The sequence below is a fragment of the Ammospiza nelsoni genome, chromosome 6, assembly GCF_027579445.1.
Source record: "Ammospiza nelsoni isolate bAmmNel1 chromosome 6, bAmmNel1.pri, whole genome shotgun sequence".
In the NCBI taxonomy this organism is placed as follows: Eukaryota; Metazoa; Chordata; class Aves; order Passeriformes; family Passerellidae; genus Ammospiza; species Ammospiza nelsoni.
In genome coordinates, this window is record NC_080638.1 from 14,179,557 (window position 1) to 14,205,231 (window position 25,675).

Genomic DNA, 25,675 nt, shown 5'->3' on the forward strand with positions numbered 1-25,675 from the left:
TGCATGGCTCTTTGTTATCAGAGGATTTTGCTGACGAGCAAGAATGGATGTGGTGTGTGGAGTGTTGTGGCCTATTCCTAGCAAAAAGAGATGGTGGGAATGACCAAGTGCTCCAGCAGTTTGGTGTTTCTTTACAAAACATAACCCTAAACACAAAATGGGTCATCCACCAAGGAATTTTGCAGGATTAATCCTTTATTAATGCCCCCAGCACTCAGTTACCCAGGAACAGCTGCTTTCTGCCCACAGGATTTTAGCAGTAAAGAAGTTTCTATTGCAGCTTTCATCTGAAAGGAAACGGCATTGTAGATTTGTGTCTGCTTTCCTGGCCTTTTCTGAGCCACCCTGTGATAGTAAGCATTGAACCAACTTACTAAGCAGTGGTTCTGGCTGTGCTGAAAGATTTCCCCCACCTCCAAGCACACTTCCCATGTGTCTAGGTGCTGGGTTAGTTTTCTTATTCAAATGTTATGGTTTTCCATGCCTTGTTTTCAGGATATTTTCATATTTTCAATCAAAACCAAGTGGATTTTTTTTTTACTCAAATTTCACTTCCAGTTGCTGTCTCTCTGCTGGGCAGAAGCCATGTGGGAACTATTCATGTCTTATTACCCACACCCAGCAGGGCTCATTCCCTTCTCCACAGTGCTGGAATACAGGTACATAGGCTGCTCTGTCAGCCAGCCACACACAGCTCCAGCTGCACAGCTCCTGCTCCCACCACACTCTGTGTGCTGCAGGGATGCTGACCTCAGAGACATCCAAAAATTGCACAGCCTTTCACTAGTCCTGTGGGTTCTGATATGGTTTTTTCTGCCTGTGATGCATGTAGGATATCAAAGCTGCTGTAAAGGAAGTTGCTAGCACTCAGCCTACCCAGTCTGCTCATTTCTCGCTGTGCATAGTGTTCAATTGCTTTCTTAAATAATCCTGTGGATAGCAGGATTTTGGAAAGTGGCAACCACTTTTTTGACTATGGTCAAAGCAAAAGTCATGTCTGGCCTTCCTTTTATTAGAAACACCTGATCTCCTCTGCAAGACTTTTACATCACACTTTGTCATAGACTTTTGCTTAGACATGAGCAGTTTTCTTTTAGGCAAGAAAACTTTTCCTGTGGTTTTGTAGGATAAATGGATGTCACGTTGGTTACTTGGCAGTCTCTTCCTGCAACTGCACCACTGATAGATGAGGAACATTTGCATGTCTGCAAAGAGAAGAGAGACAACAGACTCTTTTCCCTCCCTGGACACATCTATTCCCTTCAGCCAGCAATAACTTTCTCTCATGCTTAGAGCAGTGTTTGATATTAGTTTCACAATAAGCCTATCTGGAGACCACATCAGTAGAGCAGAGATCTTACCCAAGACAGATTGTGAATCCACATTGCTTCTGTTTTTCTAAGTATTCAGATGGGCATCTGCCAAGATTCCTCAGCCACAAGCTACTGCAAGTGTAACTTGAACTGGCCTTGGAAATAGGGACAGGAATTCTTATGGCACTCCAAAAATTTATTTCTGAAGAGCTCAGATTTTTCTAGTGAGTTGTTGTGCTTTCAGCTCTTTTGTACTGAGTAGCTAATAATGGCCTCAAAACAAAAGCACCAACCAGAAGGTTCTTCAGGTCTGGAAAAACGGCAGTTCACACTGCTGGCCACCAAAATGCTCCCTGTCCTCCCCTCCCACAGCATTTTTGCAGGACTGCCAGGCCTAAAAATGCACTTTCTGTAACAGCAGCAGAACGTCCCCACACCACCATGTCTGTGTGTCTCAGGTACAGGGCCACTTACCTGCCAGGGCACTGGGGTTTTGCCACTAAAGGTGCACTGGAAAGTTCAATATTGCTTCCATGTTCAACTTCAACATGGAATCTTCAAGCTTAGTGAAGGCTAGCTGATAATATCCTTATTTCTTTATCCAATGTCCAGCTTGCACAAAGATATCACTTTGATAAAACAAACTGATGAGGAATGACATGCTTTTCAGTATTTTCAGCATCAACATTTTGGCATATGGCAAATGTTTTTCATAAGCCGAAAACTAAGCCTTTGAGCCTACTTGCAGTTCTGAGATAAAACTTGAGGCTTCCTTGGTACATCTGATGCTGTTTTGAACTTATGCACTCATTTTATGATCAACTTTTCCTGGTACCTGTTTTTAAATTGAAATGCTTCTTTTAATCAGTGCTAATTTCACTCCAAAACTTATGATTCTTTCACAGTACATACGTAGTTCTCTTAGAAGTCTCCTTGCTATCATGTGTTCCAGGTACAGGTTGTTGCTGAAACACAGTGTTTCAATCATAGCATCACCTCCACACTCTTTTCCTTCAGCAGCTCTGCAGTCACTGCTACCTCACATGCTCAGCAGAAGTAGACACATATTTATTCACCCTGACCCAAAAAGTAGCAGAGTATTACAACCTTCTCTCTCTGCTCATTAGCTGATTGCCTGCCCAAGGGGGCTGCAATAGGGCTGAGATCAGCAGGAGCTCTCTGGGCACACAGAACAGCTTCCTAAGGAAAATGTCTGGGCACACAGAACAGCTTCCTGTGGAAATGTGATGCTGGTGCTTCTGGTCTGTGAGCTCCAGGTGACTCCCCAGGCACAGCAGCCGGGCCCGTGGGAGAGGCACAGAGAGCATTTACAGACACGGGCACAGATTTCCTGTCAGAACTGCCACAGCCATCCTGCAGGGGGTCTGGTCTCACTGTGGCACAGACCAGGCTGCAGGGACAAAACCCAAAAGGCTCTTCTGGCAATCAGATCATCCCCCAGCAGACACTGAGGACAGTCAAATACAGGTATATCAGAATCAGGGGTGTCTCCTTGCACTAGGTCATGATTTGGCCCATTCTATGTAATCTATCTTTTTTTTCCTAATCTTTCTTTAGAAAATACTTTGTAGATGTAGATGATTATGATTTACTCCTCTATGAAATGTATGTCTGTCTTTAGTTATATGAACACACCACTGGCAAGCTGAGCCCACAAAACAGTTGATTGATTTTCCTTGAAGGCCTTTCTCTCTTGCCTGGCTTCCAGTAAAGGCCCTGAAAGGTGCAGCAGCTTTATAGCAGACATAAATGTTTATGTCACAGGTGTCTGAAGGCAGCAACATGAACCCACTTTTTCCTATACAGCTCCTAACTTGTTCTGCTTGGTTCCCACAGTAAAAGATGCAAGTGTGGACTCAAAATAATTTTCCCCCTTTGAACAGTGGCAGTCCTGCCTGTCACTCTGCATGGAAAGTGCCTGTAAGAGAGCACTTTAGAAATGTTGATCTGAATTATAAAGAGATCCAAATTGTCTGGAGTTCTGCTGATGTCAGTGAGAATTTACATGCACCCCAAGCGTGCTGGGGTCCATGCAGGTGCACCTCCCAAAGACAGAGGAGCTCATTGTGCATGACTGTGCCTACATACCTGAACAGAGCCAGGCTTTGGGAAGCTGGCACCTTCCCCTGTACAACATCTTCTCTAAGGCACACCTTGCATCATAATCAGCACCATAAACACTCCCTAAATTATCTCTACCTGAGCCACAATGAAATCATTGAGAACTTTTATTTCTAAGAAAAGTGGAAGTTTTCTCTGGTAATGGATAAAATTGTAGTTTAACTGGCCCTAAAGGTGGTTGGCATGTGGTAAAAAGGCCATGTTCTCTGGTTCCTACTGTACTAAATGCATCCTCCAGCTGAAAGAAAACAGTGATTATCAGAAAGTCAATTGTCATTCTGCCTCTTTAGAAAAATTCCCATTAAAGATAAAGCCAATTTTAATTAGATTAAGTATCCAATTACTGTAATTACATTTTTAAAAAATTCACATCATGAGGATGACCCTTTTAAAAAGGGTTACAAGAATAATTAGTGTATTCATATTAACCAAAATGTATTGGATAATATTTATACCCAGAAGGCAAAGTACATTACACATATTTCACCTTTGGGGAAAGCTTGCAAATGTTTTGGCAGTGGTATGAATATTTATTGGGAAGAGCGTGCTTTAGTAAGATTATATGAGAAAGCATTTATATGCTCACAAATTTTTACCCAAGGGTAAAGTATACATAAAATGTAGTGCAGAGATTATGGATATGCAAAGTGCGATTTTAGCACGGAATTCATATCAGTTTGTTTAATTAATTGGAGCAGAATGCTTTTTTTATTCTTCTTTCTTTTTTTTTTTTTTTTTTTTTTTTTTTTGTGACAGAATGGCCACAGAATTCATCAGAGCATTGATCAGTAACACCAAGAAAGGTGCCAGGATGTGTTCTTGACCACACTGTGCAAGCAATGCCATCTGCTGCCGGATCTACCTGAACACTGAGTCCACACTGCTCATTTAGGGGCTGCCAGTCCACACTGCTCATTTAGGGGCAAATCCTCCAGCTCTCAGCAAGAGGAAGACTTGAAGAGGCGCCAGATTGGTTTGCTCACGCACAGAAGACAAGAAACCACATCCTTGTTGCAGGCTGCCCCCAGAGGCACGGAGGACATGACCCATTTTTGCTGCTGTGCCAGCTCCTGTGCTGTGCACAAAGTTCCTGCTGCAGACCACTGAGACCTTCCCAGAGAGCTCTGCCTCCACAGCCCAGCCAGCGATTTCTGCCTGCTCTGCAGCTAATCAACAGCTCTGGGAATTGCCAAGGAATTACATTCTTCCTCACAAAACAAGCTCCCCAGCTTCTCACTGGTGTTAGCATTTGCCTACTACTGCAGCGTTTGGCTCTCAACTACTAAGATACTCCGCAGTGAGAATGCTTGCAGCGTGCACATAGGCATGCCCCTAATTTAGGTGAGGAACTGTGGTAGCACAGCTTCTGACAAAACCTAGACAAATGAGGAAGCTCTTGAGTCATTTGTTAGTTTGATTAAGTTAAGAAATTTCTTCCTGATTTACATTTATATCAGAGATTGTTCATTTTTATAGCAATTTATACGTGGCCAGTCAAGAATGAGCAGACCAAAAAAAAAAAGAAAATATAAAAAGACAGGTTTTAAATGATTCATTCAAGTTCTTTCACATTAATTTTCTCTTCACTGAATTATCAGCCATCATTCTTGAGCATTCATGCTTTTCCTATTTTTCAGAACAGTTGAATATTGCTTTATTCAATACCAATCCAAAGTTTGGTTTTCCTATGGCTCATGTAGATCCTTACCTACACATGTGGAAAATGTTCTGCCTTCTGAAGATGACCCTTCCTCCACAAAAGGTAAAATTTTAAAATAAGTTACAAATACTTGTGCAAAGGGATGGTTGCTTTATTGCTGATATTGCCAGCCAGGATAGCAGCATGAACGTTTACAATTTCCACAAATCCCACTCTCATTTGCTGGGTTTTGAGCTGTCTTGCAAAATAAAATAGCCCAAGAACATCCTTAAGGAAAAAGCATACAAATAAGGAAAAAAACCCCACCTCTGATTCATACTCGCTAAATTGCCTCTCAAGCTTTGTCCCATAATAAGGAGAAACTGGAAGAGTCAGTAAGCATGTCATAGCAGAGAGACAGGTAGGTGGGAAAACAAGAGGGTTAAATAAATAGGAATAAAATTAAATTACTTTCTAACATTCCTGTCCAGAAGTTAAAAATAATTTTTTGGAAATTTCTGTTGGTACCTGCTGAATATCTATTTTACTGGCTGAAGGGTATTTTGCTACATAAGCGTTGTTTCTGAATATTGTAAACTGCTAGAGAACAACAACGTATTTTTCATGATGGAATGAGGGAATTGTTTGTTGTTAGTGAACTGATGACACATTTCTGATCAAGGCAACGCTCCTTTTGGTGCCCTCACTTGTTGACTTGGCCTCTGGAGGCATCAGGAGTTGCCGACAAGTTTAGGAAAGAGGCATGGACACCAAAACAACAGCTCCCACAATTCCCATTTCCAGGAACAGTGCAGGGACTCCCAGCAATTCTGCTGTGGGAAGCCTGAAACCTGGTGAATGAGGGATGGGTGAAGGTGCAGAAAGGACACAGTCCAGCCAGGCTGGTTTGTAAGGGCTGACCAAGGACTGCTGTCTTCCCACAGTGAAGGTGCTCACTAAGAAGGATTTCTGGAATTGTCCATCCAGTTCCAGCTGCTCATATCTCTTTTGAAGTAATTTAAGAGCCTGTGGTATTCTGCTGCCATAGTGGTCTGCAGCGTTAGTCAAAGCAATTCTGCTCTCAGCTCAAGTCTAATTAAGGGTAGCTCTTGCGTAAAGTGAGTTAAATTCAGTAGTCACAGCCCAGACCCCATGGAAAATAGTCTAATTCAACTGCAGTAATACAGTGTAATATAAATATAATGGAAATACAAAACCATATAATTTAATTTGACATGACTGACAGTTTTTTGCTTAAGTCGGTGAAAATGAACAAGTACAAACACTGAACTTCCCTCTTTGATCTTTTATTGTTAGTGCAATAGGGAGCTGGTTTCAGGATGACTTTGCACAGCAGCACCCTAAACAAATGCACTGACAAGAGGTATATTTCACACCCTCTTTTGAACATATATGCACATTTCTGATTTTTGTTGTTTAAGATAGTTGAAGTAAATTGATTTAAGTTTAAATATGGTGTGAACTTTTCTACATCTGTCCCATATGCATGAAGGAAGGAAACAAATGCACAAGGAGAACCCAGGTTAGCCATGGCCTCAAGCAGTGCTTTTACCCAAACTGCCTTCTTGCCCTTGCAGCCTGGCTGCCCTAACTGCAGCAGTCCTGCCACAGGAAAGGTCCTGGCCTCATGTCAGACCAGGGAGAATGAGAACCATGCTCCCATGGATGCTCCAAGCCTTGTGCACCCTGTGCCCACCTACCCCATCACTGCCTCCATCAGAGACCAGCTGTGACACTGCAGAGCAGGGAAAAACAGGGCACAGTGGAGATCTTTTTTTTTCCCCCCAGAAAGTTCCAAGTGCTACAAGCAAGCAAGGACCAGAGCCTGGGAAATGGTTATGGGAGGTAAGGAACAATCACAGAGCAGTCTCGGTTGGAAGAGATCTTGAAGACCATGATGCTATAAACACCCTGGGGAAAAAAACAACAAACAAAACTCTTGCTGACTCCAGACCCTGGCCAGAGTCTGGAATGGGTTTTCCTTCTTGCCAACTCCATTCTGGACCCCGGCCGGAATCTGATCCAGGTTTTCCTTTTTGCCGACTCCATTCCAGACTCTGGACAAAATCTGGTCCGGGTTTTCCTTTTAAGGCCCACTTTATTCTCGACCCTGGCTGGAATCCAGTCCAGGTTTTCCAATTTGCTGCCTCCATTCCAGAATCTGGTTGGAATCCAGTCCAGGCGTTCCATTTTGCCGACTCCATTCCAGACTCTGGCCAGAATCTGGACTCTGACTGGAATCCAGTCCGGATTTTCCAATTTTCTGACTCCATTCCGGGCTCCAGCTGGAATCCAGATTGGGTTTTTCTTTTTGCCGACTCCACTCCTGGCCTTGTCCGGAATCCGGGGTTTCTTGAGGTCAGTTGGGGTTTCTTGAGGTCATTTGAGTCCCTGGTGGGGTTACTTGAGAGCATTTGTTTCGAGGAAAATGCACAAACACCAAAGGTTTTTGTCCTAGAATCTGAGAATTAGATAGCTTTATTTGAATAATGGGAGACAATCCACTGGGGCACACCTGCAGGGTTTTCCTCCTCTCCATTTTGGAAGGATCGGCCTTTTATCCCAATTCCTGGCTGCATGTTCCCCTCTTCCTTTTCCCACTGGCTGAGGTACTAGGAAGGCACAGCCTTCCTGAACCGCCTCCCACATATCCCACCTTGGCCGTACTGTTTTACCCCAAAGTTTTGAAGTTGAGGCTTGTGCCTTCCCTTGCTGTCGAGTCTGCACTGCAACAAACCCGCTGTCCAAAGTCAGTGGAGACATTGAAACGAGTCTTAAAGACATTAACACCCATCAAGTTGTTTTTAAAGACATCGTGCATCTTTCATATCTAATCTAAGCCTACTCTCTTTCAGTTTGAAGCCATTCCCCCTGGGTCCTGTCACTACACGTAGAAGACCCCTCTCCATCCTTCCTGCAGGCTCCCTTCAGGCACTGGACAAGAAGAGAAGCTCCGTGTTCCCTCCGCCGCTCTCCGAGGCTCAGGGGGTCCTTCGAGGCCACAGCCCAGCCCATTCCCTGCAATCCCCACACCGTTCCAGGGCCGCAGCCCATCCCAGCCCATTCCCTGCCATCCCCACACGTTTCCAGCGCCTTCTCCCGCGCTCCCCCCGCGCTCCCCTCAGGCTCCCGCGCGGCGCCTGCGCGCGCCTGCGCCGCGCTCCGCCATGGCGGCCTGGACGTGCTGCCGGGTGGCCGCCGTGTCCTGCCTGGTGCTCTGCGTCTCCCTGCTCCTGCCGCGCACCCTCCTGCCCCGGGCCGGCGGCAGGCAGGAGCCCGGCGCCGCGCCGCCCGAGGGTAAGAGGCCGCTCCTCGCCGCCGCCCCTCCTTGTCCTCCAGTCCCCGGCCGGGACGCCGCGGTCCCGCTGGGGGTAAGCCCGGGGCGGGCGGGCTGTGGGGGCTCCGTGAGGGGCCGGGGCTGCCCGCAGGGAGCTCCGCCGCCCGCACTGGAAACGTAGCGTGGTTCCCTCTTGGTGCGTCTCTCCCCCGTGCTCATCCCTTAGCGACGCGTGCAGTGCCGGAGGAGTCACTCGTGGTTACCGCTGTGATCTACTTTCTTGTTTTTCTAAGTAGTTTAGAAACTTCTAAATACCGTTTTATTTCTGTGCGGGGTATTAAAGCTTCCCGAAAAGTGACATCTTCATTCCACTTTTTCCGTTTGTTTTTTTTTTTTTTTTTTTTTCATTGCAATACATCCCTTCATTATTTTGTTATTTTGTGTATGGAATGCTTTTGTTGTTGCATATGAAATAAAAATTCATTTGAATCGTCTTCATTGTTCAGTTTCCTACGCCAGCATTTTAAACTTTAGTTTTCATGCACCACATCCTCGCAATGCTGTGGCCGTGTGATGCATTGTTTTAGGCTCATTATTTCAGTCCTGTCCATGTGCCCCCCAGGCTGTGTCCCCGTGCCTGCCCTCCCACTCTGCATGTCCTCCCTTTAAGTTCTCAAGGAATGGGCTCGTACAAACATCTCCCTTCCTTTTCATGCCCATTGCCTTGTACTGTAGAGGTTATTTTTGCTCAAGGCACTTCACAAGAGAAGCTGGTACCATAACCTCTGGTCTTGGCAGAGGAGTTATGCCCAGGGCTGCCCACAAGCCAGAGATGAGGCTGGTGGGAGCACAGAGCACTTACAGTTCTTCAGGGTGCTGTCCCACAGGGACTCACGTTCACTGAGTGCCTTCTGCATCCTTCCAACAGCCTGGTTCTTCCATGTCTGTACTCATCAGTGACATGGATTTTATTTAGTTTTCCATTTCAGGGTTTTCTAAGGACCTTCAGGCTGAAGTTACTGCTAAAACAGTGTTACCTTGAAGCCAAATACAGGATTTCCATGCCACAACAGCCCTTTCACGGTTACCATGTTTATTTTTGATTTTTGAGAACTTGAAAGTAGGTTGGTCATCATTGTAGATCTGCAGGTGTGTAGCTCCATTGCAGGATGGAAAAACCATAAAGGCCCAGCAGCCAGCCCAGGTGAGGACTGTGCAGTCACCTGCCTGAAGCAGGGGTGGGAGCAGATGCTCTGGGAGGTGGAACCTGGCTCCCCATTGACTTCTGCCCCTATACATCTTCCAACAGATCCCACAGTGGTACCAGATGATGGAATTTGACACTCCATTTTCCCACAGCACTGCAGTCAAGCAGTTGTCAGTAAATGTTGTGGTGCTCTTTCCTTTGGCTGCAGGTTGATCTGACAGAAAATAGCTTTAAAAATCCTGACAACAAACTTTCAGTGCCCTCCAATGATTTTCAGTGCCCCCCAGTTATTTTCAGTTCCATGTGTTGAATGAATGATGTTTGTACCTACTCTAGCACAGCTGTTTCTGAGCAGTGCTGTGATGGGGTGGCTTAGCCACCTGCAGCTGCAGTTAAATGATTAAATTAGGTAACATAAATACTCTCTGCATCCTCAATATTATAAATACTCCCCATCATTGCTGCAGAGATCACAGGACAGCACAGGTTTGTGTGTGCCTGGTGCAGCCCAGCACCTGCCTTTGGCTGAGGGTGCAATAACTCACCTCAGCTGGTCGGTTTCAGATGAGAGTTTATAGCCCGTGTTTTCAACTTGATGGCAAGGATTTCATTACACCTGCTCTGCAGACCAAATTGTATTTCACCTGAAGTTATTTTTTTATTGGAAGAATAAATCTTGATTGAACCACTCAATTCATATCTCTGTCATTAGTTGTCCTCCTCAGTGCACTCATAACTGCAGGAGTTTCAGGGGCTTGAGGTAATCATGTCATTCTTGAAGTTAATAAAGTGCTTCTGGTAGTCTTGGGGGCAAAATGTCTCTGAATAAAACATGCTTAAAATTTAGTACTGTTTGTTAGAACTCAATGTTACCAGAAGGCTTTTTATCAAAACAGGCTTTAGGCATGGGAATGGAACTTTCTCTAATAAAGTCATTTTCAGAGGTCTCTTTTAGGAAAATGGTGAGCATTGGACTATGGAAGTTAATATCTTCCAGATAGGAATGTTGTTCTTTTTCACAGTAATAATTTCACATATATAACAGCTTACTTAAAGAACTTATGTAGTTCTTTAAGTAAGTAATACAAATGTGTTTGTATTACATTCCTAGACAGGCATTGGAATGTTTATCTTTTGTTAAAGAGGAGCAAAAGGGAGACCTACTAGCAGTTTTAAAAGTACATTTTAAGTCTAGTGTTCATAAATAAATGCCACACATTTTGCAAAGCCACTCTCTGAGTTGGGAGTTTCAGATAAACCTTACAACTCCCTGAGAGCAGCAGGCTCTGCTTTCTTGCAAACAATCAAGTGGCATCAGCTTTATAAAAACAATATATGACAGTTCAGGTAACCCCTCTGCTCAACCTGAATTTGTGCAATGCACACATCAGTTGCCTGCCCAAAGAAAATGATGTGGCAGAGACACATATTACCTACACTAAGAGTTGCTGAATAGTACAGTGACATAAGTCTAAATAAATTATAAATAGTTGAGTTGAGCTCAGCAGCAATTCCTAAAACCCATTAAGTAGAACACATAACAGCTTTCCTGGAAAAAAAGATGCTTAAATGATCTGAGTATCATCATCTGGTTGGTTGCTGTATTCATTGTGTTGTAAATACCATTCTTAAGATTTGCTTCTTTTCAGCTGTTAATATTGTTACAAAATTAAAAACCCCACAGTCATTCTCATGTGAAAATGCCATTAAGGTCTACATTCAGAAACTACAGATTTTTAAACACCACAAATGTTTCTAGGGTATCATTTCATTTTTGGACTTCAAGCTCCAGAGGGGACTGGGTTAAACAAAACAAAACATGCTCTGCTTGCCCTGTAGCTGGTTTGCAAAGTTGATTTGAAGCATCAAAGCTGACAAGATTATTAAATGTGTAGGAAAAGTCCTAGGTTAAAAGATTGCAAAGCCAGGTGGGGTGTGCTTGGTGGGAGTTACCACAGTCTGCTCAGGCTGTCACAGGGGAGTTGAGAAATATTTCAGAAGCAGAGCAGCACTTTGGCACCCTTCAAAGCTACCCAGGGTGGTCCGACAGCATTCCCAGAACAGGAAAATGTCCTGTTGAACTACACACCAGCCCCACTGGCAGCTGGGTAGGGCAGCAAACAAGGACACAAGACATGCCCTCTGTGCTCATCAGGTGTCACTTGATTTTTGTGATGTTATTGTTCCTACATGCTATTGTCTCCATTTGAAAGTGGTGTGTTTCATCCCTGGAAGTGTGGAGTCTTGTTCAGGTCACAGTGCACCCAAATTGTTCCATTTACCATTTATAGACTGTGCATTCAAGAGCCTTGTGCATATGCTGCTTTCAAGTTGCTTGTGCCCTCAATTTCCTGAGTAATTTGCATGGGTTCTTCACAGTAAAAAACTATGGAAGATAGTATTTGTTTATTAAGGAAATAATTATAGAAGTGTAAAATCAATAGGGTAGGTTTAGAAATAGGAGTCATGAAATTCCCTTTTAAAATTATCTTAATAATGAAATGTCTAGTGTCTGTCCTCTTGGCCTGAATATATTGAATTGAATTGAATCTTTTAAAGCACAAATGAGGCCTTGTGGATAATTTAGAAAACTATCCGCTGTAAATACAGTTTCACCTCTGTCAATTATTTTCTGCTTTCTTAATATTTCTCTTTTTAAAAAATAAACAATATTTACATAAGTATAAGATATTTTATAAGTGTTTACCTACCCTGCTGCTTCATCCCCACCTTGGTGCTGCTGCTCTCTGCACGACATCACACTTGTTTCCACAGTGACCTACTGCTGCAGGGCATTGCTGCTGGAGCAGGGGGACTTTCTTGTAAATAAGATGCTGTGCTTTCCATCACAGACTTTGAATAATTCACTAAAATTTAAGTGCCTGATAACAGCTTCCTCGAAATTAAGCTAATCTGAGGGTGGCTTTGGTCAGTGGTAGGGTACCCTGGCAGTTACACTAAAGAACTCATGGAATGTGTGCTATCATCTACAAGAAAAATATTTTTTAATAGTGGAACTTCATGAATTATTGATACCACTTCCTAGTAAGTGTTTATTGCAATTTTCTGTGCTCAGGAATTTAGCTGCCTGTGATGGTGTTTCCTAGCAAGACCAAATGTTAATTAAATTTTTCTCTTGTGTCTCATAAAAGCACTTGCAGCTGCATACTCGCAGAAGTAAAGTCAGTTATTAGCAGCACCACTTCAAACCTGCTTTTCATTTTCTTTCTGCAAGCACAGGCAGCCTGTCCCAGCACCAGGCAGCAGTGTCCAGGCCATGTGTGCCAGGGAGGGGGAGTTTTCCAGCTGGGATCAGGGACTGAGCTGCAGCCCAGCCTGGCCATCCCCATCCTTGCTTCCATCCACCCCTCCTACCACCAGATCCCGTGGCAGAGTAACTCAGCCCAACACCAGTCAGTGGAAGGGAGTGCAGGTGCACATCCAGGCTGGAAAGCAGGATATCAACTACGCAGAGGAGTAAAATAGTGAATTTCACAGCAAAACTGTTGAATTGATGGCAGCAAGAAAATAGAATAATGCATGAGGTTAAATTTATTGAGGTTCTTGTGCCCTTCAGTTGCATGAAATCATTTGCAGCACCATTTCAGGCTCTCTGCAGTCTTACTCTGGCATCTGTACATCCATTTATGCTTGCTCTCCTGTCTTGTGTTAAATTAGCTCTGCCTAGAAAGGTTAGAAACTTCTAAATTCATTTCCCTCTAAAATGCCAAAGATAATACGTCCCAGGCTATATTCAATCTCCTGTCTCACACTGCTTTACCTTAGACCTTTTTAAGGAGAACAGCTTGAGGTAAAACCACTTTTCTTAATCTTTCATTACTCGCTTGGTAAAATCAGGTAAAATACTATTTCTTATGGCAATAACAAAAAATCTATGCTGAGCAAACACTGCAGTCATGTGTCAGGGTGTTAGGTGGATAATGGTTTGGACATTAATACATTTATACATTAAATGCCTTTAGGCAGTATTGAAAGATCAGGCTCACAGTGGAAAACTGATATGTTGTGTGGGGATCATGAAGAGAGAAAGAAGTAGGAACCTAGCATTTTTTCCTGCTGGAGATGCTGATCTGTTGGGTATTTGGACAAGAATATACCTATTAAAATTCCTGCTTTGTTAATTGCCCTGCCAGCTCTTTCTTTGCTTAAAATCAGGAGATTTTAATTGTGTGATTCTACTCCTATTTGTGTAGGAGAAAAATTGCTATGAGTAAATGGCTTTAAGTAAAACCTAACTCCCAGCACTGCACATCACAAGAGACTGAGGGCTGAGATTACAGACTTACTTAACAAGTTACTTATTCTTCTGTGCTGGTGAATTAACAAGCAGAGAAAATAGGTCACTTGCACCTGCAGCAGGTTTATGCTATGTGTAAAAGGGTGGAAAGGAAGAGAAGGGAAATGACCATAGTGTGGTTTTTTGCAGGGAAGCTCGGTCGCTTTCCCCCGAGGATGCATTCCCACGGCACTCCCGACGGCCGAGCTGTCCCTCATTTCCCAAGGTCTCACCTCACTGAAGCAGTTGCCAAGGCCAAGGCAGGTGGAGGTGGCAGTGGAAGCACTGGTGGAAGTGGAAGAGGCCTTGTGGGACAGATTATCCCTATATATGGATTTGGCATCTTCTTATATATTCTGTACATTTTATTTAAGGTGAGGCAACATAAATTGAAAAGTCGGGGAAATAAAAAACTTGGGAAAAAAATTTATACACTCATTTCAGCACCTTGTTCCATTTCAGCTGTGCTCAGAAAAATGCTTATGCTGGACCTTTGCCTGGTGGTCAAAAGATTGGAGTATTCTGTGGGTTTTGCTATTGCAAAGACTGTAACTAAGAATGCAGGGAAGGATTTCTCTGATCCTGCATTGGTCTCTGACTTCTTAAAATTTCTATTTTAAAAAAAAGAAAAATTTCTTTAAAAAAAAAGGATTTTTTTTTCCTCCTGGAAAATGTGCACATCTAGAGTAATGTTAGATAAATTTTGAATATACATGTAGTATTATTTTCCCTGTTATATGTGGCTACATGTTATATGTACTTTATATGTCACATGTTGTTATTTGTTCCAAGAGTCTGATAGGAATTTTCAGCTGGCAAAATCTTCCAGGCATATTCAATGGTTTTGCTGGTGGGTGTGCTTTTCCCTGGCTGCCTTCTGGCCTATTTCAGTTTTTTGTATTTTTTTCCATTCCCTCTGGGGCTTGTCTGTTGCTATTGTTGTGACTCATAGAAGGGCCATGTTCTTGTCCTCATCAGCTGGCTTCCAAGGGAAGAACTACTCCTGCAGAGCGGAAATGCCCCCCTGCTACACCTGGGAACATGAAGAGGAAAATCAGTGAGTATGGCTCTGAGCTGGAGCTGTGTAGCTGTTGACTCTGTAATGGTCCAGCAGGGCTCTTCAAATTCTGGGTGCACTATAAAGCTGATATTCCCTCCCACCCCCCCCCCAAAAAAAAACAAATCCAAAACCAAGCCAGGATATTCTGTGTTGGAATGAGCAAGAGTTCAAAAGAATTACTGCACTGTCACTTTCTAATCCCATTCAGCCCATGAGGCTGTGATAGCAGCCTGATCCCAAGCCCCTCTGGAAGAAATGGCTTTTCATGAGGTTTGCTGAATTAACTGCACAGATTTGCTGAAAAGCTGTGTCACTAATGATTAAAAATGGATAATAGGATGTCCAGCTATAATTATTGTATAATCCCTAACAGTCTAGTAAGAGCATAGAAAGATACCATGAAAGCTAGTTTAATTTTTTTTAATTGGTGAATTCTTAGCCATCATCAGGCGCTTCCCTAATTTGTCCCTTTTTTGCAATGCAGAGTTTTCATGCATGCAATAAAGAGAGCAAGCAGTATTCTGAAATGTTAATTTGATTTTTCCTAAACATTGGTGAGATAGATTCAAGTATTTATAGGCACTTAATAGATAAATTAATAAGTTTACTACTGAGGATTGGAAGAGTAGTTATCATTACAGCATTTAAATGTGTTGTGTTTAGCTGGGTAAACTGTAATAGGAAAGAAAAGTACTTAAGGCTTTATAGAAAGTGGTAGCAGGAAGGCAACTCTCTTAACATAGCTGTAATTTTCTTGACATTAATGCACATATTAGGAATACCTAATGTACTTAGTGCTGTAGATTGTGCCTGGCAATTTTGGGCAATATATTAGCAGTGGTAATTATATTTTTTTCTCTGATGCTTGGTGAGAGAAAGTAACTTTGCAGTAAGTTTACTTTGACATCATTATATCCCAAAGAACCAATGGTGAAAATTATTCTGCCTTTTTTCTAGAGCTCTTCATTTATATTCCTAAAGCATTCATGGCAAGCTGTGGCAGAGCAGGGGACAGGTCACTGGATTAGGAACCTGAAGACTGAGTCACCACTTACATAGTGACTTGGAGGAAGTAACTTCCTTTCTCTCTGCCAATTCCCCTTCCTCTTCTTTTAAAGTCTCAGACATGCAAAATAATTACATCAGTGTTGCATTAAGTCATGGCAACCTGTGCAGGATAGAGGTCTTTGTAAAAGCAGGATGTTTGTTGATGGATTTCTCCATTCCTACTATGTTAAAGTTCCATTATGCCTTTGTGCTGCTTAAATGGCTGTAATATTGGTAATATTCTTCACCTTCTTAGGCCAGGAAGGGTAGGTAGAACTTTCTAAGCTGTTTTAGTTTCCTAAAAGGCAGTTTGGTTTGGTACAGCATTTGCTACCTGTGATAATGGGACAGGGATACATTTTCAAGACTCCTAGGGATTTTTTTTGTTTTGTTTTACAGCTGACTATGAGCTCACTCAACTCCAGGAAAGACTGAGAGAGACAGAAGAAGCAATGGAAAAATTAATTAACAGAGTAGGACCTACGTATGACAGGTGTGTTTCAAATTAGAGTATTTTAAGGAGAGGTTCCACTCTGATTGGAAATTCAACTTTCTTTCATTATCTATATTAAAATAGCATTTTTGTTGCTACTTCAAATTATAGAAGTTTGATTTTACACATCCCAATTCTTGTTCTGCAGTTTTTCTCTTTTCAGTATCTATATATAAAATAAATAATTTCTTCCAACTTCATTTCCTTAACTAGAAAAGCAATTATCCTTATCTCCCCCCTTTGTACAGTGTGTGGAAGAAAATAACAGATATATGTAAAAAGAAGATAAACCATCTACATTTAAAGTACATAAACCAGCCTGTTTTATGTGACCAAAATAATATCCTGAATTATTCTTTTCCAGTTCTATGGATTATTTTCCTGAATTGAAATGCTGTTATAATCTATGTAAATTCCTTTTAGAATAACCATAACATTTTTCTTTAAGGCAGAATTGTATAATAATCTGATTACATAACTTAGTTCCACTCTAAATTCATGCATTTGCTTCTAAATATGAAAGACAAAGGGTTGTAAAATCAGCATTCAAAATTTTATTATGTTTATTAATGTTTCCTACAAATCTGATATCACCAGTCTATGTTACAAAGAAACACTGGAAACAAGTCTATGTTTTTCATAAGGAGTAAAAAGAATAGATCAATAGGACACTGCTTAACTGCAGTGTAAAAACTGAAATACCATAACTATGAAGGTGAGGTTTGCAAAAAATGAGAACTGTTCTGGTTGTAAATCATGTTAACTTTGTCTGGATCAACCAAGGCCTGTTTTAACCCATCCTGTAGGAATTCTGTGCTGAACATGCACATTTTGTTCATTTGTGGCTCAAACCACTTGTCTTTGAGTGCAGTTCTGCCCACTTTGGGCTGTGCCCTGTGCAGTCTCAGGCAGACAAGGTGCCCAACCTGCCCATGTTCAGCCAGGTCCCAGGGGGAGAGCCCCTAAAGTGCCCTGGTTTTGTCAGTGGAACAGAAGGATCCTGCTTTGACTGCCACTCATCCCTGTGCTGGAGAGCTGACACAATGCTCTACACGTTCCTCTAAGCTGACAGAAATAGGCTTAGGAACTGCCCAGATATTGTGCTGATTCTCAGGATGGAATCTTTTTTTTGCTGAGAAAATCGGTTTAGGGTCTGATCCAGTTTTTGTTCTACTCTGTGTTATTGGCCCAAAGCCTCTATTTAGTAGAACTTCCCTTCTTTGTTCAACCAGACTATTTATATAGATGGGTCTAAAGGTCTCAGGGGAAATGAGAATCTGAATTTAATGAAGAATTTTGTATGTTGCCTCCTTGAAGACAAGGGGAAAGGCACCTCTTGATGGAGCAAATAGATGTTTTCAAACACTCTGAAGCTTTCTTAATCTACTCATTAATTTCACTAATATTGGATAAATATTAAAATAAAACCTATGGTTAGAAAGTGTAGTTAGAGTACTGAGCTAGGCTTTTCAATCTGGATATTGATGGATTTAAATAAAAAGGAAAGAATAAGAGAGTAAAAATGACTTGAGCTTTATCTATTGATCTGCAGTTAAACAGAAACCCTTACACAGAAAAGTCAGAGACAGAAATAACTGGTATCAAGCTTCAACTAATGCTGAAAGACCCCAGGTGAGACCATGGCCCTTTACACCAGGTATGGCAAAGCAACAGCCAGCCTGTGTTGTAGAAAGCAGCAGCCAGAAACTTGGATTTCCTTTTTTTTTTGAATGAGTTGAAGACCAACCTCCAAACCAACTGAGGGGACTTCCTTCCAAATCAGCAAACCAGTTGGAATTACTACACTGTTAAGTAGAGAAACAACCTTCCAGAAATGCAAAACTATCAAAAAGTACAAGTACAGGTACTTTTAATAAGGCCTAGCATGTTGTAAGAAAAATGAGAAGCAAGGTAAGGAAAGCAAGAGAAAAGAAGAACTGCCTGGCCAGGTCCTCAACAATGTAACCAAAAATTTCTGTTTCTGATAGTTAGGTAAGAGAAATAATGCAGATCCCCTACCTGTTTTTAAAGTCTTGTTTACCAGGCTGTCTACTGGAAAAACTTCTTTGTTATGATAAACTGAGTAAAGGTGATGGAAGAGTGAGAGGCTCTGTGGGGTGCCATTTGCCATTTTTTGGGATGTAGCTGCATTCTGATAGTGATTACCTTAAGATCATGAAGCTAAAAAAAAATACCAGTTAACATGTCTGAGATGCCATTTTAGATTATTTAGATTATTTTCTCTGCAATCATTATGGCTCTTTAGGAAATGTTTTAATCTCACAGTAAGAATAAGAAGTCTTTACTTTACCTGTTAGTGAGCTCTTTGGGACTCTACAAAGTGTAAATATTGCCATTATGAAAAATAATACTTGTGTTGGAGCTACAAATACAGACAGGAAAAATAATGACCTTTTCTTGAACTGTAAACCTTCTGCATCTGTTATCCTCTGAGTATTCCTAAGTGCATTATAGCCTGGTAAATCTCCCATGTGCAGGCAGCCAGATGTCTTACACACTGCCAGCAACCTACAGTAAGTCTTCCCAGAGGCCTTAAATGAAGTCAAAATAACACATGGGCTTTAGTTTCTCCCTCTCTGCAGGGAAATCTGCCTTTTAAGCAAGGAATTTGGAGGAGGAATACTCTGAAATACAGAGCCCTTGTGTTGCAATAAGACAGGAGTGTTTTCTAATGAGGGTATCCCACATATTGGGAATTTTCCTGTATGAAATGCCACAGTGATGCAGCTGCATTGACTGATCCTGTTATCTGAGCCAGCTTATCTGCCCAATGTGCTAAAGAGATAGGCCTCTCTGTCTTCAGCCAAGTGATATATATTCAAATTTGGTACCGTTTTGTCTGTTAAAGGAGGATTAGTTCAGCAATTCGGTTACAGCTTTGCTTTGTCAAAGGCTTGTGAAAACACTTCTTTTTGAGGACCTCTTAATTCACATCTCAGATTCCACATCTGCATAAGCCAGGCTTTTGGGAAGGTGCTGTCTCACACATTCAGTTGTTTGTGGATCACTGCCTGGGGCAAATCAGTGTAACCTATGTATAGTGTTGGGATCAGCTTTTCAAACTGTGGGGCAAAGTGCTCCTTGGTGTAAATGCAGAAAAGTGATCTCAGGGAAGCAGTTTAATCTAGGTAGGTGCTGATCAAACCAGCTCCTGAGTTAAGTTCAGTTACAGCTGTGTACAATATCTAGCCCAGGATCAGCACTTCCACCATCATCACACCAACCAGCAGCAGGATGCTAATCTTACTTTGAACCAGTGTGACTTTGCTGCCCTTAGTGGAGTAGCCATTGTGTCACCATCATTCCCATTTAGGCAGAGTGGCACAAAGTACCTCTTGGAGTGCTGCTCCACTCCCAGCAGCTGGTAAGAGGAAAACCTGAAGAAGGACATGGCAAGTTTATTAGAATTCTGATAACTAAAATGAGGCTTATATGACCTAAAGCCAAAATCTGCCTCCAGCTCCTCTCTTCCCATCTTTTCCCTATGCTTCACTGAGCAGCCTACTCAGTGAATCTGCTTTTGGAGATTATCTGTCTGTCTGTCTGTCTGCTCTCCAGACGAGGGATCACCAGAGATCATCTGTCTGACCTCACATCCCACCTGCAGTTCAGCATTCTGTGCATGCCAAGGACCACCCTTACAAGTAACTGGAGGCAGCAGCTCCTTACTCCTACACAGATCCAAAAGAGCTCCAGAGGAGTGCCTTGAACTGGCATTACTGCTCAAGAATGACTTAAACTTGAAGATATTATAATTTCAAACTCAAGATGAAACAAGCACCAGTGGTCAGAACCATTTTCACCCCTGGTGGCAGCCAGGGCCTTTCTCATTCTGGCCTACTGAGTTAGCAGACTGCAGAGCACCCCCTCCAAATACCACCCTTCTGTCCATAAGATTTTTAGAAGCCTTGTTTCTTTGCAGAGAAAATAACATGTAAGGACTACATGATCTTATCTGTTGGAGGCATTTTTGTTACAGTAGTAGTTGTATTACCTAAGCAGTAATAATTACTAGATCCAGCAGTGGAGAACCAGTCAAAAGTTTGCTTTCCATCTGATAAAAATCTCAGTCCCTGTAATTCTAAAGGGCAAGTGACACTTTTGTAATACCTTCTTTCCATTCTTAAATCTTCCTTCCTGTTTCTGCCCCCCACCTCCCCACCAGGCTGCATTGTTGACTTTCTATAATGACATGATGATCTGTCCAACTTGCACATTTAATGGTCATAATGAGAGATTTTAGAGTCTTGAGACTAATCACTCTGAGAAATTTTGATCAGCCTCACAAGCTACACATGTAGCACTGATTCAGAATTTAATTTCCTTAAAATATTTAATACAAGGCACTGCACCCTAATTCTTACCTAACACACTTTTACAGGCAAGAAATTTCTGTAATGTCTTTTGTATCATAACTCTTTTTTGTGTGTCACTTTTATCTTGCTCTCACATTGGCTTTACCTGCCTTCCTTTACCTGTTTACATTGGAAGCTTTTTGGATAAAGGGATAAACTATACCCAGCTGAGCACATGCTGATGGTGAGGAAGGATCACAGTCCTCAATAGGTTTCATCAGACTGTGCTACTGGCTCAGTTGGGTTCAACCTCTTCTCATAACTTGCAATAACAGTGGACTAAATTCTGATGTCTAATATTTTCTAGCAGGACTCAAAATGTTACAACAGACCAGGAAAAAATGTTACTTCAACAACTCAGAGAAATTACTAGAGTTATGAAAGAAGGAAAATTCATAGATGACATCTCTCCTGAGAAGGAAGCTGAGGAAGCTCCTTACATGGCGGATTGGGAAGGTAAGCGAGAGCCTTTCTTACCACTACCCTTACAAAAAAAATTGGATAAATATTACTCACAGTTCCAGACCTTTTCCAATTTTGGTTAACTTTAGCCTTCCTTTTCCAGAAGCCAGTGTTCAAAACTTTGCAAGAGGTTACTTGGCTTTTTTGTCCCCAACCATAACAGAAAAAATTAGATTTTGAGGTATCCAACATTTCTTTTAGTGTAAACACTGCACTATGTGCTGCCCAAAGTGGCATATGAATATTCACATATATTCCATCTGCTGCTGGGGCTTGGCTGCTCTAGGTTTATATCTTTCCTTTTCTGTGCTGAGCTGGATTTCATGACAATCATAAGACCCTTGGAAATCAGATCTGCATGTTTTAGATAACTTACAGTTTTTACTTTTGATTAGTCACTCTTTGTTAGCTCCAATGTTGTATAAGTCAACTCCAAGAAGTCTTTTAAAAACTTTTTATTTTAATGTCCTTTCTATTCCTTGGTGTTTACCTGCTACATAAATGTGTTTTCAAGACATCTTAGTTGAGCCGCTCTGTATCATAATTTTAAATGTAGACTTAATTTCTTGCTTTTTAAAAAGCTTCAAAAATTATTCAAAACATAAAGCATAAACAGTGGCCTTGAGCTCTGCTCATAAAGCCAAGTTTATGATATTATTTCTAAAATGAAATGCACAAAGTCATTGATATATCTGTTTTTTCAACTTTCTCAGTAATGCTGCTTATAGCATGTGTTCAAACCATGCATCAGCCAATCTGTAAGCAGAAAAAAAAGAAGAATCCATTCAAAGATCTAAGACACACCATTTTTACCTGTTAGCCCCCACAGCTTCCGGCAAAACTCAGGTTTCACTCCTGAAAGTCAGGGTTGATATCCTGGCTCCCTAAAAGTAAGTGAATTTTTTTTTATCATCTCCCAAGAAGACACACTTTGCACACTCTTGCCATGGATTTCATAGTGTGATGTGTACATGGCATTAAAGAGCTGACACTTGCACTGGCAGTAGGAAAAACAACTGTCCTGGCCAACTTTGCATCCACCACTGAGGTCAGGACTCCTTTTAAATGCTGTAATACTCCAAGCTGCATATCCCTTTATTCCTAAGGTTATCCAGAAGAGACCTATCCTGTGTATGATAATTCTGATTGCTTCAAGCGCAAGCCGGACACAATCCTTGTAGATTACCCTGACCTGAGCCAGCCCTCTCCAGAAGAGCTGGCAGAAAGAATGGAGGGCATGGAAGATGAGGAGTATCCCTATGATGAAACCCTGCTAAGTGATCTCACCACAGGAATGGATGGTCAGGATTTAATGCAGAAAAAGAATGATGTAACTCTCGCTGAGGAGGAGAAGAGTGACCTTCCTCCCAGCCAGAGCACTGGGGAGTGCTGCTGCTGCTGTGATGATGATCCTGCTGTCATAGCAGAGAATGCTGGATTCCACTCTGAGAGCTGCAGTGAAGTAGAGGAGACAAGCCAAGAGGACCTGTCTGTGGAGTCAGAAAATGAAAATGCTGCATTGGAAAAGCAAAAGCCCAGTGATTCAGAGCAGACAGGCACACTGAGAAAGCGCAACACCAAAGTACTTGATTGATAGGGACAACCATCAGGATAGTAAAGGTGGAGGTCATGAACTGTCATCCATGTGGCTTTTGTTCCCACTGAGGACTTCTCTGTGTTCATCTCCTTGTACCTAATTGCATTCTCATGGTACCAGTCACATCATCTGCCTGAACTGGAAGCCAATGCCCTCTTTCATGCACTCATCATGGGTTACCATGATGCTGCCAACAGTGCTTTGCCCTTGATTTTTGAAGCCTTGTATTTTGGAGCAGATATTTGTGACTCCCTCCTTTTCAATTCTGAAGGAGTTGTCTTGGGTTTTGCCCTTTGTCATCCCAGAGTTAATCAAATGTCTCTTCTGACTTTTCCAAAACCATCTGTGTGATACCAGTTAGGAGAGTTGATCAAATCTTTATATATACATGAGTTTACTGGGATGCTGAAGGACAAAATATGCCTTCTTTCTCTTAGCTCAGTGTTAACTGTTCAGCAGAGCAGATCATAGTCACACGCATGACTCTCTCAACTTTGTCATTGCTCTCTACTCTTGACAAACTGCTGTCCACCAAGCTCCTCTGCTACTCCACAGCACCTTTCCCATTTATTCCATGTTGTTGGAACAGTAGCCTAATCCATGTTGTGTTATTTGTGTGAGCAAGACTGAAGCTCTGTGAGTTGTGCTTTAACTTTGCCTTAGCTGTGATGAAATTCCCAGATGATTGCAGGAAGTGGACCACAATGTGTGAGAGCACTAAAAACATCCCTAGAGATTAAAACCAAAAAAGCAGTGTTAAGGTTTGTCTGTAAAGGAGAGAACAGCATGAGGGGGACCCTCAGACTGAAGGTAGCAGGTAGGCTTTTCCTTCTTCCTAGAAACCTGTGGGGTTTTCATGCTCTTGGAATGCTGTTGCCAGGGTCATGTTGAGGCTGCTCCAAGTATGGGGTGAGGAGGGTGCTGGAGACAAGGGCTCCTGAGGAGAGGTGGCAGGAGGCCCCTGTGCCCAAGGGACAGCTTTTCTTGCACAAGCAGCATGGCAGGTGGGATGGGCTCCAGGAAAGGTTCCCTCAGCTCTCCTGACCTGCTTCTCCCATACCTGGGCACTTTTCAGGCCCACCATAACCCAACCCACACCACACCCATGGCCCAGTCACAGAGGCTGTTTGTGATGTCACCTGTCCCCTGAGTGCTCTGGCACTACAGAAGCAGGGCCCTCTGCAGCAGATCCACCCCATCCACCCAGCTCTGAGTGGCCCTTGATGAATGTCTGGAAGAATGAAAAGCCAGAGGAGCGAGGCGGGTGGCAGACCAGCTTTGTAAGGGACTTACAATGATGGCTGAAGAGGAAGGCATGTGCCAGGAGGAGGCCGTGGAAGAGGAGGAAGAGGAGGAACAAAATCCGCCCTCTGCCATGAGTGCCAGCGCCCTCAGTTCCCTGGTGATGGCCATGCAGAGCTTGGCTCTGTGCCCAGGAGGGGACGGGGTGCGGCCCAGGGACAGCGGCCTGCCGGGGAGCCGCTGGAGCAGTGAGCCGGGCCCACCCCTGCGAGGGACAGCACAGAGACACGGCCGGCAGCACCCAAAGGGGGACTCGCTTTCCCTGGGCCTGAAAAATGGCAACAATCCACGGTGCAGGAGGAGGAGGGGGAGGAGGAGAAGGAGGAGCATCAGCCCTTGCACCATGAGAGCCGTTGCCAACGCGCGAAGAACGACGCGCAGCGCCTGCCTCCAGGAGTTCTGGCGGCTCAAAGTCCGCACCTGCCTGACTGAAAAATAAGCAACAAGACAAGGATGAAAATCCTGTCCTTCCTCCTTATTTGGTACTTCGGTGACAGCACCTGTGCTCCCACGACCCCTTAAGTAGGAGGTGTTTTTTGGAAACTTTCCAGTTCCATGCCCACGTCCTGCTTTGCTGGTGCCAGCTGACATCCTGAGGTTTTTAGGCTATGACATCAACAGTTTGAGACAATTTTTTTAAAGAGTAAAGTTATCATAATGAAAGCATGGAGCCCTAAGAATTTCTTCTTTGCAAACATGCTAGGGAATATTACAGAGTCCCAGCCTCCACACAGGGCCTGTCCTACTAGCTCACCTATTCATGTCCTGGCATCAACCCTCATTTGTTGATTACTATGCATTATATGAGCCCTTCATTCTCCTCCCCTACCCAACCCTTCCTGGAGCTCCTCAGGGAAAGACATGAATTGACTTGGCTTTCACCAGGCTACTGTGCTGGGGTGACAGGAGTTATCCCCAAGAGGGCCACTGAGGTTCCTGGGGTCTGGAGGTGGGGTTTCTTCAGTCTGAGGGCAACAACAATCCCTGATGGATGAGTGAAGTCAGCCTTGCATGAAGAATATTAGCAGACCAAGCCAAGAACATAGACAGCTGTTTCTTTGGAGAAGCAACAGATGTCAGGAAGAAGTGTTGGCCTTCACATGGAGGTCCCTTCTAGCTGCTTCATAGGAAGTTCTTTTCGACGTTGGGAAATAATAAATTTTAAAAAACCAAACCAATAAACCAAAAAAATAACAGGAAAATTTCTTTCTTCCTCTCTTTTTTGGGATTTGGTGTGTGCCTATGGGTTCCTCTGTCCCCTCTTGGTCTCCACAGCCCTGGAAAGGTACTGGTGTGTAGGGTACAGGCCCAGCCCAGGCCTTGGAGATGGTGAGGAGTCCCACAGCACACAAGGGGAGGCTGAGGGAGCTGCCTCTGGTCACGAGGGTGGGGTGGTGGGGAAGCAGGTGCCCAGTGAAAGTGTGGATGCCCCATCCTTGTCA

At 43.0% G+C, this 25,675-nt stretch overlaps 1 protein-coding gene across 2 annotated transcripts; it reads left to right on the forward strand.

The window, feature by feature from the left end:
* Window positions 1-8,282: 8,282 nt before the first annotated feature.
* RIC3 (RIC3 acetylcholine receptor chaperone) lies at window positions 8,283-25,435 on the forward strand. 2 transcript variants are annotated; one of them, XM_059475216.1, is made up of 6 exons: window positions 8,283-8,412; window positions 14,047-14,270; window positions 14,875-14,953; window positions 16,403-16,496; window positions 21,180-21,328; window positions 22,441-25,435. In XM_059475216.1, exons 1-6 carry the CDS (start codon window positions 8,283-8,285, stop codon window positions 22,926-22,928), a joined length of 1,164 nt encoding a protein of 387 aa, XP_059331199.1. In that variant the 3' UTR covers window positions 22,929-25,435. The 2 variants fall into 2 exon arrangements, with proteins under 2 accessions (XP_059331199.1, XP_059331200.1); XM_059475217.1 differs by having other exon boundaries at window positions 21,183-21,328.
* The last annotated feature ends 240 nt before the right edge of the window (window positions 25,436-25,675 follow it).